This window comes from Hydra viridissima, unplaced genomic scaffold (genome assembly GCF_058129835.1).
Source record: "Hydra viridissima isolate aposymbiotic clone 2 unplaced genomic scaffold, HvirCarnegie_v1 scaffold_5, whole genome shotgun sequence".
NCBI lineage: Eukaryota > Metazoa > Cnidaria > Hydrozoa > Anthoathecata > Hydridae > Hydra > Hydra viridissima.
In genome coordinates this window covers 9,433,189-9,448,444 of record NW_028324304.1, presented here as the reverse complement: position 1 = coordinate 9,448,444, position 15,256 = coordinate 9,433,189, and the positions used below count along the sequence as shown (strand labels likewise).

General features: G+C 28.3%; 1 protein-coding gene across 3 annotated transcripts in view; it reads left to right on the top strand.

The window, feature by feature from the left end:
- The first annotated feature begins 3,536 nt into the window (after positions 1-3,536).
- The window catches only part of LOC145188594 (WD repeat and FYVE domain-containing protein 3-like), a 40,255-nt gene continuing 28,535 nt past the window's right edge, over positions 3,537-15,256 (top strand). For 2 of the 3 annotated variants that reach the window (XM_090088552.1, XM_090088551.1), the window contains exons 1-15: positions 3,537-4,829; positions 5,325-5,734; positions 7,000-7,244; positions 7,361-7,515; positions 7,606-7,839; positions 8,597-8,803; positions 9,324-9,763; positions 10,069-10,277; positions 11,265-11,959; positions 12,153-12,424; positions 12,649-12,822; positions 13,256-13,489; positions 13,776-13,913; positions 14,072-14,374; positions 14,463-14,615. In XM_090088552.1, coding sequence (XP_089944678.1) covers positions 4,073-4,829; positions 5,325-5,734; positions 7,000-7,244; positions 7,361-7,515; positions 7,606-7,839; positions 8,597-8,803; positions 9,324-9,763; positions 10,069-10,277; positions 11,265-11,959; positions 12,153-12,424; positions 12,649-12,822; positions 13,256-13,489; positions 13,776-13,913; positions 14,072-14,374; positions 14,463-14,615 — 4,626 coding nt within the window. In that variant the 5' untranslated portion in view covers positions 3,537-4,072. The remainder of the gene's footprint in view (positions 4,830-5,324; positions 5,735-6,999; positions 7,245-7,360; positions 7,516-7,605; positions 7,840-8,596; positions 8,804-9,323; positions 9,764-10,068; positions 10,278-11,264; positions 11,960-12,152; positions 12,425-12,648; positions 12,823-13,255; positions 13,490-13,775; positions 13,914-14,071; positions 14,375-14,462; positions 14,616-15,256) is intronic. The other variant, XM_090088553.1, reaches the window with a different exon arrangement.

Below are 15,256 nucleotides of genomic sequence, written 5' to 3'. Positions count from 1 at the left end.
ACCATTATAAGCTTCTCATTTTTTCCGAATCACTTGCGTATAATTGCTAGCCAAAAAGTGTATAATTCAGCGGAAACCAAACGTAAAGTTAAATTTGTTTAAGATAAGTTACATAATCCTTTGCTTTATGAAATTTAGGGTAACTTCGCTGAGATATAGTTTTCTCTGGCAAATTTTGAATGTGTAGCTTGCTCCTTAGCTCCTTAGATACTTAAAAAATCATTATTATTTTACAAAAACGAATCAACTTGAATATTTTATTTAAAATACGTCTGTTTTTACTCTATCGTAAAAATTGCATGATCAGCAATTCGGCACACGATTGTCATAGACTTATAAGATATCTTTACTGTTCTTAAATCATAGAATCTTGCTAACTGATTGTTCCTTATAAGCAGTATGGGGCAAATATGAAATATGATCTGATCATCAGAGGATGGTAAAAAAAAAAAGCAGTAAGTTGTTAAAAAGAAAAAAATTGAAAAAAAAAAACTTTTACAAGAAAATTCGCTTTTAGACTGAAAAAACCTGTCATGCTTCATGCTTGCGCAACAAAAGTTCACATAAAACAACGAGTCTTTTGAAATGAATTGAGTTGACTTAATAATTTGATTAACGTCTCAATTGAATATCCTTGTTTCTTCATAATGTCATTTTTTATCAAATTCAATAAGGTTGATAAAAATGATGAAACAAAATATACTTGAGTAGTTAACTGATTTTACACACAAAAAAAACAACAACAGATATTTGAAGATATTTGCCAAAAGATAACAACCATATTACCAAATATGGAAAAATGTTTTCCGTTATTTGTTACTAAAACTTAATGATTTCATAAAAGATCGGGCTCATTCAAGTAATAGTAATTTCTGATGTGTTTTATTCAAGGTCACATAGTTAAGCGAGGTTGATTAAATAAGGAAAAAAATCCAAAATGATGTATTAAATTTATACCGATATTATTTTAAAATTATTTTTTGAATTTTTTTAGAAACTTTGTGTGTGTGCATGGTAAGAATATAAAAAATTGATCTAAAAGAAAAAGTTGATTTTTTTTATGGGTGGAATTTCGCTCTATTTTTATGGGTGGAATTTCCCTCTTATGCAATCGAGCATCTGCTGCTGTTGTGCAATCGAATCATCTGGTGGTGTTGATATTTTTAACCGGTTAACTATTAAGCGCAATCTAATTTAAAAGATTACCTTGGAGACGGTGATACTTCGTACTTACTGTATTCTGATTCTGTACAAAATGATAATATACTTTTTGTATACTGATACTTTCAATGATGTTGCCAACCTGAACCGTACATAAAGTAAAATATAACTCCATAAAAGTTCGAATACCTTTGATACGTGCAGAAATTCGATTCCTCAGGAATTCGATTACACTACCTAGGGCTGTAAATCCTGGCTCGTGTTCGTGAACGGCTCGATGATCGGCTCGACAAGAGCTCGTTCATGTTCGGCTCGAATGGTAAACGAGCCGAGCTTGAACATCATAGGCTCGTTCATATAGGCTCGATTAAAGCTCGAATAAAGCTTTTTATCTTGTTTCATCCAATGCAATGAGAGCAAGACTTATATTTTTGAAAATGTAATTTGAACTATTAGAGTGCAGTGTTTAATAGGAATTCTTATGTTTGTGAGAGTTTACATTATGTTTGAACTTTGAACTATTAGATTTAACTTTTATTTTGAACTATTAGATTTGTGGGATCTTATTTCATTATGTTGTTTATTTGCATGTTTAATAGACTGTAGGATTGTTTATGTTGTTTGTTGATTTGGACTTGCATTATTTACAGACGAGCCTTTAACGAACAATTTTTTTTTATTAAACGAGCTTTAAACTAACAGGTTACAATAATTATTTCGAGTTTTAAACCAGTCGAGCTCGAGCAACATGTAAAACGAGCCCAAACAATACTAATCCTTAACGAGCCGAGCTCGAACAAAGAATCTCATGTTCGAAACGAGCTCGAGCCGAGCCTGAACACTCTTAATATGTAAACGAGCCAAGCCGAGCCCTGGCAAGCTTGGCTCGTTCGGCTCGATTTACAGGCCTAAAACTACCTTGTTAAATCTTACAAAAAAGTGTTAAAACTTTTGTTCTTGGAAAAATTCACCTTACTAATAAATTCATTGATTCCATGCAATTCTATTTATGGCATGGCATTATGATCAAACCTTTCTAATGTTTACGCTATGAAAAAAAGCCATATACGTACTAATGCTTAATTTCCCAAAACACGAATCTAAAATCCAAAAGATACAGTTGGTGCAAGTATCAAAAGCCAAAGGATAAAAAACCCTTCAACACAATACCTCTTTGTATAAAGAATCTACTTCAATCCATTTTAAAGGATGTATAGGCTGAGAATTCTTAAACAAATATTTACATAGAAAGCCCAGAACGCAAAAAAGGCTAATGGAAAAGAGATCTACAGATGCAGAGAAAAAGAGTAGAAAAGGATTGCAAGCTAGAATAAAAGGATTTGGTGATAAGTTGAATGAAAAAGAAATAGTAGATTCGTGTCAAGCTGGTACTTATTGAGTAGAAAACGAATTTTTTAATCTTTTTTTTTGCTTCTCTGTTTTCAATTATTTGGATAATCGCTATAACTCAAAACATGGTAACTCAAGAATCGAGCATTTTACTTGAAACTTTAAAGCGATATCTATGTTGATCTAATGCTTCGGATGACCGATAGATTTTACATAAAACATTGAATAGCTGATGAAAATCCATTTGGGGTGTAAATTTGAATTTGTATCAGAATTTATTGAAAAATACCTCTTTACATAAAACAATTTATGCTAATTCTATCAAACAAAATTATATCATGCATATATACGAAAGGATTTTTAACATTGCTTTTGTTTTATTAAACTATGTTGCTACAAAAATATAATTTTTAATGCTCAAACAGAAAATCCATAATGGCTCACATTTTCCGCCATTATGAGTTTTCTGTTTAAAAAAGAAAAATTTTTATGAAAATTGTTTAACTTTATTGTGTTTAACATTCAATAAACTAAAAAGATTAAAATAAAAATTTTCAGCAAATACCTTTTTTATTTTCCCTTACACCTAAACCTCAGTATATCTAACCTTACACCTTAACTTCAGTATATTCCTGAAGTCCAGCACCACAAGAAAACATTTTCTTCTTTCTATTTTGGAATTTGCTTAGCATCAGTATTTGGTTTTTAACAAACATTAAGAAATAAAGTACCAAATATAATATAAATAAAATAATACAAAAGGAATGATAAAAAGTAAAACAATTTTTTTTTTCTGGAATCTTACAACTTTATATGCTTAAATTCGTTAGTAACTTTAAACTTGATTAACTTCAAATTACTAATAGTTTGCACCTTATTTGATAATATTTGTTACTTAACATTTTTTACTTTATTATATACTATTGACTGGAGGATGAAAAGATTGCTTTATCAGCTTTTTCCTAAATGTGCTCTAGTGGTCCGAAAGGTAACAAGCACAACCTCGAAAATAAGATAACAATCTTATGCGTAGTGTAATTTCAATTCCCTTAAAATCTGTTTGTCCTATTATCTTATCTTATTTATAAAGAAATCATAATTTAAAGGCTTACTATGTACTTTTGGACATTTGTTCATAATTAACTAAGCGTTTTTAATTTTAAGATTAACTTAAACCTGGAGAAATATAATTGCGGTGATATTACATACATACCAAATTTATTTATTATTCGCATATCGGTATCTTAATGAACATGTAGTTAAATGTAAGTTTCTTTTTAATAACGACACAAAAAGTATATTGAAAAATACATATCTATTATTCATTTCAAATTTTTAGAAACTGAGCATAAAACAAAAAAAATATTAATAGGGTTGTACTTTTTTAAATTTAATTTATTTTGAAAGTAATGTAATTTATTCAGCAAGCTTTTTTTGTAATATTCAATTAATGACTTTTATGTGAATATTTCACACCCTTTAGCTACATAATAGACAAAAATATGTATTCCATAAAATCAATCTAATTAATTTTTGGAAAAAGTAAAATGTAAAGCACAGGATGAACTTTCTAAAAAATATTGTTATTCGTAACAAAGCCAGACAAAATGAGGAAACTGTCATTCAACAAAGAGATAGAAGTTTATGCATTCAGCATTTAAGGAAACTATTTTTGGAGTTCCTTCACCCAATAGGTCCTATTAGTGTAGAGCAGCAAGAATTAAAGCAATATCAGATGCTACCTGTGTTTATCAAAGCCTTCGGTGATCTTCCTAATCTCAACAATTTGTCTGATAAATTTGGAGATGTGTTGCAATTTGCTGGACACACTTCAAAGCTTATTGTTACAGAAGTTCAGCGTCGAGCTGCAAATAAAAGTAATTCACAAGCTAGTAAAGATATCATTCTTTTTCTTTGTAGAAGCAATGATGAATCAGACAACAAAGGCTGGAATTTACTTCATACTCTATTAATCCTTGCTGATGGAGAGTTAGCCATTATTGAATGTATGATAGCTGCTAATTTACATTCTATTCTTGTAAAATGTATAAAACTATTTTTCTTTTTACCCTCAAATTTTGGTTTTACTGAAAAATTTGTTGAGGTGCAGAGAACATTAGTCCCTATTCTTGTTAAGCTATGCAATCATCCAATCACAGGAAAGGAGTTGGTAAGAACTGATGACTTAGCAACATTGTTTGAAGCACTGACCAGCAGTTGTAAAAGTGAGCATATGATTTGGAGGAGTGGAATATCTGAGGTTTTAGCGTCAATCACACGACATTGCTTTACAAATGATGTTGTTAATTATATAAATGGTAACCTTTATTTTCTTTAATTAATTTTTCATATATAAATATGCATAACAATACTTTTGCCACAGTTTAAACAATTTTCTTTACTTTAAATGTTTTGGTCAATATAAACATTTGTTTATTATATTATATTATATTATATTATATTATATTATATTATATTATATATATATATATATATATATATATATATATATATATATATATATATATATATATTTAATTTGTTCAGTTTAAAGCAAATTTTAATTGTAATGATTACCTAAGTTTTTCACCTTTAGTGTTAAGTGTTAGTTCCTATTAATATAAATGTATTACCTGTTACACCCAAATACATGAATGTTTGTGTGTATGTACAACCATATTATCAGTGTGTGACTGACAGCTTATTGTCAATCCTCTTTAAGATTTTAATTAGAAAAAAGTAATAAGATAATACTTTCTATCTTGAAAGCTATATTTAATTTTATTGAAATTGTGTTTATCTCTTTTCAATAGATAAATCATGCATTGCTTTAAGTTTGGCAAATATTGAAAGCATATGTAATGTTGATCCATTAGCAGTTGTTGAGATGTTTGTTACACTAATGTGTGTTTTAAAAGATTCTGCTGATGTTTCATCTGTTCTTATGGAAAGTTTTTCAAAATCACATGGTTATAATGTTTTAAAAAGGATCTTGCTAAATTTTTCAACTCAAAGTGATGAACCATCTGAACAAGCAAGTCGGAACTTAATTTTACTAGTTTCATCATTAGTTATGACAGGGTTTTCACCTCTCTTTCCTTCAACAGCTATTTCCACTCCATTCCAAAGAGGAGAGTATACAATCCCTAAACCAACTTTAACAAGTGGTGTAAGTGTGCGAAATTTAGAAGCATTTACTGTTTTAATGCAAGTTTTTCTTGAGGTTTGAATTTTTACTTATTTTTACTTGGTTAAAGGTTTTTTTTGTTAGAAATATTTTTAATTTCTTTTCTTTTCTTTTTTTTTTTTTATACATATTTAAAACACTAAAAAAAAAATCAATCATTTTTAAAATTTTAAGTTTTAATATGAAGACAGAAAAATCTTTCAGTAGTAACAGATAAAGTACTAACTAAGTAGCACCAGGTAAATAACTTTATGAAAGTATGAGTACCTTTTAGTCTAATGCCATTTAAATCTATTGGGATATGTAATGTGAATCGTTAACAAAGACAGTAAAAATTGTGAAGGTTTTATTTAGTTAAAGAGTTTTCAATCTTTAACTACATAAAACTTTCAGCTTTTGGTATTTAAAGTGAAAATGAAAAATATTAAAGAGACTTTTGAATGGCTTGACACCATCATAATATTGATGGTGCTAGGTTGTTCTTAATGCATAACATTACTCAATTAAGTACTACTAGAGTATTAGAGTCCCTTAATAAAAATATGTTAAAGCAAAAAAAAAAAATACAGACAAATCAATATTTATCTCACAGATAAATTCAATCCAAGAGGCAATTTTTTCTTGACATAAGGAAACTTATCAAGATTTCTGTTGCACATAACATGCTCAAGTTTACTTACAATGTAGTCATTTGGAACAAACTTGTCATAAATATTGACAAGATTGGAAGAGACACTTGAAATAGTATCAACATTTTTATACCCAAAAAAACATTTTTTTGATTGTTTTACTTTGAAAGTAAAAAAACATTGAAAAGTTGTTAATATCATTAAATCTAAAAATATTAGCAAATGATTTTTTTTCTCTACAATAAAGGTTTCTACTTTAACATGTAAATAAGTGATCCAAATCTGAAATTCCAGATTCAAATCTGAACATTTTTAGATGGGTAAGTATTGAAATTAAATTTTGATTATGTAAAGGTTGAGCATTAAATTAAATAAAAAAAAAATTTTTTTTATAAAATTTTGATTGTAAAACAGAAAACTACCAAGTTTGCACAAGAAATATCACTGTTTCATGTTTCATCTTCATTATTTCATCTAAAACAATCCTGTCAGTTAATAAATCTAAAAACTAGTTTTATAATTGCTTTTGATATTAGCTAGTAAAATGATTTTTTTTGTATAGACACCAAGTTTGATTATTACTGACCAGGATTTCTTTTTATTCTAATTATAGTTTTTAATACTATTGTTTTTTTATTGGTTTTATTTTTTCGGTTTTATTTTTTCATTTAGTGCTCCAATAATAAATTAAGTTTGCAAATTTTGCAAGCAATTCAAAGCATTTTGAATTCAGATAATGCAAACTATTTTATCATTGAGCCCCTCCACCCCTTTGCACAGTTCATTCAGAACATGCCTGAAAAAGATGTTACTGTGAAAACTGCTGTTTTGAAACTTGTGGAGTTTGTGGCTTTGCATTTATCTTGGGTACCAAGTCAAGAATTAGTAGCAATGACAATACTTTTTAAAAATCCAAAGTATATCATGTTTTTTACTTTTTTAAATTTCTTATCATTAATTACCTAATCTTACATTAATTACCCAATCTTGTTACTCTGATATGTATTTATTAATTTATTTTTCTGTTGCTTAGCTTGAAGTCAAGTCAGCTTGCTGTCTTAAATTTGTTAATTTTACTTATAAACCATAATGCACTTTATAAAACTGTTCTACGAGAAGCTGGTCTTATGGATGTCATGGTTGTTGCTTTAAAGCATTACTCAACCTCACTAAAGGATGCTTTTGATGGTATTATTCTTTTCTACATCTTAAAGTTGAAACAAAAGTTACAAAAAAGTATTATGCTTTTTAAGTTTAAAAATTTCATGTTTTTAAAAGGTAACCAGTCTCCTGTACCTTCAACTGCAGTTGATGAATCAAACACTGAATACTTATTTTTACTAATGGAATGTGTCAGACTGTTAATTGAAAACAACTCTGCAAATACAGAAATGTTTCGTCAGCATGGTGGTGCTAGATGTGTACACAATTTGATTCCTTTTCATTCAGTCAGACCATATGCTTTGCGTATCATCCAGCAGCTGATTGTTGATGGTGGAAATGATGATTTAGGTAAGTTACTTTAGTGTGAAAATCTGATATAAATTTATTTATATTAAGTACAGCATGCAACTGTAAAATCTGTACTAACTTTAATGCCATCATTTTGAATAGAAGCCATTAAACTTGATATTTTCTTATATGTGTAAATACATCATATTTAATGCATATGGAAACAAAATTTTGGGAGGATTTTCACATTACCAAAAGAAAATTGATCTTTACCTTTAAGGCATTATTCCCATTAGGATTTGAGATGACTAAAACTGCTCTATGAAGTTATAACTCAATTCAAGAAGTTTGGTTGTATTGAAAGAAAGCCTGAGAAGAACAAAGGTAGAACAAAGAAAATCTTGGAGTGAAAGAACAAAGAAGCTGAGTATGCCAATCTTTTTCAACCCTGTCAAAAGCCAAAAAATGTCACCTGTCTTCATTAACTCTGGTGTAAAAACCAACACAAATATGCATATCAATATCCTGGAGAAGCATGTTAGGCCATAACTTAGTTCTACCTACCATCCTGATATCAATATTGTATTTTAGTGTATTGGAGCTTCTCCTAATACAGCCTAAAATCAATCCATTTTGTTCAAATTACATGGTTGTTTTGAATTTTCACTGAGTTTAATTCTGATTCAACAGTCACGTGCTTTATATTAGTTCTGTATTCTGATTACCTACTTTTATATTGTGTATAAATTGTTTAGCCAAGAGTTTTTAATTGAAAAATAATGAGTTAAAAAATATTTATTTCTTTTTTGGGTGTTAGGCACGCTGCTTGGACTGATGCATTCTACAACTATAACTGATTTGAAATTGAAGTCTGATGTTTTGGGATCTTTGCTCCATATATTCCAGCAAAATCCTCAAACTCGAGTTGTTTTTCAAGAAGTTGGAGGATTTGTTTATGTTGTTTCAGTGTTAGTGAGTCTTGAGGGATGTTTAGCTATCCCACCAACAGATTTATGGAAAGATGGTAGATTTCTCATTTTTTGCAATTTTTATCTTTTTATTATTACAATCAATGCAGTGATTGCTAAAAATCGTGAATTTGGTTTAAGCCATCTATTCTGGGTAATAAATTGAAACTAATATAATGATAACTTAAAGGGTTCATAGAAACTAAGATGATGTAATAATAACTTATTAGTTCATAGCAACAAAAATAATGTGATAATAGTTTAAATGATTTAGAGCAACAAAAAAAATATGATCTTGTTTTTTTTTTTTTTTTTGAAGTTACTCTCTTAAATTATGCCTAAAATCAAAACAAATACCTTTTTGTAAGCAGGTTTTATATTACATGTTATAAATATGTAAGCTAATGTTGTACCCTTTGTACAAAATAATTTGCTTTATATTTGTTTTACTATAAGTTTTTCTCTAGCACTTTAAAATTGTTTCTGTAAATGAAAGCTGCAAAAAAATATAAAATAATTTCATGTATTTAAAAAACAACTTGATAAGTTTATTTTCATAAAACCTTTTTATTCCAGCAAGATGTGAAAGTTTGCTTGAGGTCATATGGATGGTTTTTAATGTGCTTACGTGTGCAATGAAAGATGAGCCAATTAACAAGATTATTTTCATGGATGAAATACGCTTCAAAGGACTAATTGACACTGTTAAACTTTTGGGTTGTTTCTCTTCCAATAACAAGGTGTTTTTGTTTAAGCGTCTCTCAATCTCATCTCCAAAGATTCAAAAAGGAGAAGCAGCAGCAGAACTACCAAATGTGGAGAAGAATGGTCAAAAGTATATGCAGTTAGTGATTTGTAAAGCAATATTAAGTATGGCAATTGGTGTATTTGATAGTTTCAGTTTAAAATTTGATCACTTGATAACTTTACAAAAAATTCCAAAAATTTTTCATCCTGCTGCTATTAATGGGCTGATTGAGTTGTTACCACTACTTTTGACTGATGGATGTCAAGAGGTTACTTTCTTTTCTAAATAAATATTTCAAAGGAAAATTTGTTACATAGTTTTGTTCTCATAACTTGTTTTTACAATTAGAAAGCATAGCCACTATATTAATCATAAATACTAAATTGTAATGTTATTTGTAATGTAATTAAAAATAAAAATGTGTTCTTGTTTTCATAATTTTCTAAAAAGATACCAGAAAGATTTTTTCTTGTTTTTGTTTCTGTACTTATGAAATGATAGAAATAATAACAATTGTAATTTGTGGAAAAATAAATTATTACAGTAAAATCAAAAATGATATTTGAAATTTAGGATGATATTTTACTGTTTGCTGTGGATCAAGTTCAGTACTTAATGTGTTCAGAAATAAATCAACAACTTATGTGTGAAGCTGGCTTGCCATATCTGCTCTTGGATAAATGTCAAGAGTCATTTATCAATGATGAACATCTTTTAAATACTTCTCTTACCAAGTTGTTTGAGCGACTTGCATCTCAGTCACTGCATCCAAAAGTTCTTAGGTTAGTACTTTTTTTAACTGAAATTTAAACTATTTGAACATTTATTAGTCCAAATATTAAAAAATTTTACTAACCTTAAAATTGCTTAAGATTTGTGTAAAATCTTAGTTATTTCTTTCTCGTTAGAAGAAGTTGAGAGGACTTAAAATTTGCTTTGATCATATCAGAGGTTTTTACATATAACCTAAAAAATGTATTATACAGGGTGCGGCTTATGTATTTACCCATTAGTTAAATATAGAAAATATAAATTGTTTTTTAATAATGCACTTTTAATAAAGTCAAATATTTGTTTCAATATTTCAAATCTAATTAAGTTGACTGAAATAAAATGCATTCAAATATTTGCTTTGAAAATGGTTGTTTAAGTAATAAAGATGTTATGAAGCAGGTAAATGTCCGCAGAATCACAGTTTTCAATATATGGAAAAGGTATCAGGAGGTACAATCAACTTTATGCAATACAGTTTCATAAAAGAATGCACTTAATTCAGAGTCATTTAGATTAATAGAAAGAGAGTGTAGACCCAAGAACAACCACAAGGAAGAAAGCAAAAGTTGCTAGAAGTGTTGTAAAACATGGTCTTTCTCTTAAACCCTAAAAATTTGAAGACAACAACTGCTTAAAGTTTTATATATTAGAAGTATAATTTATAATAAGTTAATAAAGGGTAAATAGCTTGCATCTATTTAAATGATATATAATGTTCTATATATCATTTAAATATACCTTTTAATTTTTTTAACATTATTATATAAACTTTTGTTTTTTCCATTACCTAAATTGATAAATGATCTTGCAGTTTTTATTAGTAAAGTTGTTATGATGACATTTAGTTGCGTTTTTGTATAATAGTTAGTAATAGAGAGTTTTTGACAAGTTTTTTTACTTCGCTATGTTGATGTTATGAATAGATGGAATCAAATCATCTAGGTAAACACTTTGAAAATTATTGATTAAGACTAGTGATTTCTATTTTTATCTAGGAAGTTTCTTCGTTTGGGATATCCTTTATGTAGTAAATCTCCATATGCTGTTCTGAGAGGTCCTGAAAAAGAAACATCAAAAGCCATAGAAGAAAAAGATGAAGTTGACTGTAGCATGCTACTTGAATTTTTTGATGGTGATATTGATTTCCTATGTGATGAGAGATCTAGCACACCAAATTTACTTGAAGAAAATGAATTCCAAACAGTTGAGGATGGCCTATCAAGTCAGTATAGCAAACAAAACTCTTTAGATAAAATTTCAACAGAGGAAGAAAATCTGAACTTAGAAACAGATGGAAAGGGAATTTTATGCACTGATGAAAAAGAGCTGAACTTGCCTATTATAATAAATGAGCAAAGACCATCTTCATTTACTCCAGATAATTTTGATGAGGTGGATATTAGCATAAAAACTGCTGTTAATAGGATTGAATCTTTATTTGATGCAGATGAAAAGGATTTAGGATCTATTGAAAGTTGCAGTTTTGCAGATGAAATAACCAGATTGTGTGAGAGATTTGAAGGGCGCCCACTGCCACAAAATTTAGTAAAATCTGTTGTGTCTCTAACTACCCCACGTGATGTTTTAAGCACAGTACCACTTGAGCCACCTGCTTTTATTGAGTTTGATATGAATGAAGATGGTTATGCTTGTTTATTTCTGCCTGCTTTAACTCCGCAGAATGTTCAAAGTATGTTTTCATTTAGAATGAACTTTAATTCTTTCTAAATTTATATTTTGAACTGTTATTGTACCAAATACTTTCTAAATGATTTTTTTTTTTTTTACATAGTACTATTTTTTTGTTCATGTATTAAAGAGAGTGAGATGATAACATTTTTCACAAAAATTTAAGTTCTTTTTTTTTTTTTTGTTTATTTTAGCCACAACCCTAAACTCTTATAGGAAATCTATTAGTGGAACATCCACTCTACCTATAACTTCTTCATCTAATGGTGAGCGAATTTTTCCACCTACTACTGGACTATCTCTCTCTCTATGGTTATATGTTGTGACTATTCCAGAATCTTTAAACAATAGCTCTCACATCAGTTTGTTTACTGTTGAGAAGCATTACGAAGAATTATTGACCAAGAGAGTGGTGAGCGTTAGTATCTTCCAAGTTTACTTAGATCTGCAAAATAAAAGATTAGTTGTAAGTAAATTTTAACACTTAAGGCTTTTTTTTAGTACTTAATTTTAGGTACTTAAGTACTTAATGTTAACATTTTGTTTTAAGTTTTTAAGTTGTATTGTGCAAAAAAAGTTTTATAAAAAGAAGAAAGCATCTTAAAATTTATTTGTTTTTTTTTTGTTTTTTTTTCTTTATAATTTTTGTTACGTTTTTTATGATTATAATTTTACATAAATTTTTTTTAGATAAGCACAGATGATAGTAACAGTTCCAAATCTAACACAATGGTGTTTGTAAAATCTGAAGGGCTTTTTGAAGTACAAAAATGGAATCATATTTGTGTAGTTCTACAGAAGAATGTAATGCGAAACAGCACAGCATCTGTTTACATCAATGGCAAGCATTTTCATACATCTAAGGTATTTTTGTCATTTTTAGGTATTTAATAGCTACAATCTTAGTTTATCTTGAAAAAGTTATTTTTTAGCTTATGGAGATCTTTTTATGAAGTAAATTTTATTGGTGAAATGGAAAAGACACATTTACAATTCTGTGTTTTAAACTTAAACAACCTGATATTGTAATAGTATTGCTTATCAACTTTTACATCCCATATTGTTTTAAAATCTTTTAAACTAGTTTTGATCTTCTTCAAATATTTTGTTGAATTTTTACCAGGTAAATCTTTTAGTTCTTTATTGATTTTTACTGGTTATTTGGTTTTTATCAAGTTTTTCTTGGTTTTTTGGTTTTGAAATTATTCCCATCATTTTGTTTACAAATTTGTTATTCTGGAACTTTTTTAAAATTAGTCTAAAAATATATCTAGGTGTATTTTATTTTGATATTTAGATAAAATACATTTTCCAAGGAGTTCCATCTTGTGCAGACGCAAGTACTTGTAAGACATTGGCATATATTGGAACTCATCCTCAACATTGTCATATCAATAATATAGTTTGGAGATTAGGACCTATGGCAATGTTTGAGGAACCTTTAAATGATACCACCATAGCATGTATAGAATCATTAGGGCCAGGATATGTAGGTTGTTTTCAAGCACCATGTCTAAAAGACGTTTATGAGGTTTGGTGTTTTACTTTTAAATGTGTTGATTTAAATTTTTTAAAACTAGAAAAAACTTATGAAAACTAGAGACTTAAAAAAATTTATGAAAATATAAAATCAGATTTTATAAATGTTTAAGTCCTTTAATAGTTTGATTCTTGAGAATCTATCTATGTGACATCATCTACAGATGTTAAAGTCTGAATTATGTTTGTTTTTTTTTAACCATAATAAGTTTTTTCTTACAAGTGTTTTAAGATTTATTTTAGTCTGATTTTTTTTTTTTTTTTTTTAAATATCTTAGGAAGAACGGTATGATCAAAAACTTGTTTCTGAAGAAAAGATTCTACTTTCATTGAACCCTCATAATCTCACATTGACTACACTGCTCAAGTTGTTTGCACAGTGTTCAAGATCAGATCTAGAGCTTTTAGCCACTGAGGTATGATCACTTTAAGTTTCACAATACCTTTTTTTTTTGTTATTAAGTTATAATGTATTTGATATTTTACTTTTATTATTGTCATAAATTTATTTATTTTATATTTAATATTGAATAGTTAATTTTGAATAAAAGAAACTCTGCTGTTTCTTCTACAGATGAACATCAATATTGAAGATAAACACACCCCTATACAGTTGCTTCCTAATTCTTCACTCCATCTAAATGGTTTATATCGTCCTATTGGTTTCTTTTTTATTGGTTCTGCTGGTACACGTATTTTTTGCCCTAATCCTGTTGCTTCCTCATTTGTTAGCATTGGAGGAATGTCAATTTTGCTGTGTTTGATTGCTATGGTTACACAGCTCAGTGAACTCTATGCTTCACTAAAAGCCCTAACTATTATCTTACAGAGTAGCAAAATTGCAAAAAGAGAGATGATTCGGATTGATGGTTATAAGGTTTCCTAAAAATTTTTTCCATAATCTTTTTTTAGATTTTACATCTCATTAAAAATATTTTTAGCTGGTAAAGTTTTATTTTTTTTAGATTTTGGCTTTTTTGCTTGAGAAAAAGAAGCATCTGTTGAACACCCACATTCTTCATTTAGTGTTTTCTTTAATTGGTACTGTTCGCAGTGATCGAGATTCTGTTACCATACCAAATGTCACAGCATTCAATGATATACTCTGCAACATACAGGTTATTATCTTTTTGTCTTTTGCCATTTTTTACTTAATATTTATCCAACAAAGGGAAAAAGTTTCATAATATATAATAGGTATGCATGATAAATATGAATAATATATAATGTATATAGATACAATAAAGGATAGGTAGGTTCTTTGTATGTATGAAATAAATAAACCAAGAGAAAAGTTTTTTTTTAAGTTGTAATTTATTACTTATGGGTATCCAGAAGTAATAAATTACAACTTAAAAAAAAATATTCTTAACTAAAAAAGAACAAAGAAATGAGATATTAATAACTTTTATTTAAATGTTTAAAATATTTACCCTTATTTAAAGTATTTACCCTTATTAAAATATTACCCTTACTATATGCCTAGTTTTCATTTTCTCTAAATACTTCTTGAATGTCTTTTAAACTCCTCTTTGGGTATTGTAGCAAAAATCTTGGTCTTCAAGGTCCTCAATGCCATGTTTAAATCAACTCTAAATACGTATAAAGGAGCCCCATCTGGGTATGCTCAGGTCAATTTGCTATGAATTTCCTTAACTGATTTTCCCAATTTATAGCAAACCAAAATGTATGCTCAATAATTTTTCCTTTTTTTTTTTTTTTTTTTTTGAAAAAGTGCTTTTGCTAGAATGCAAACTAC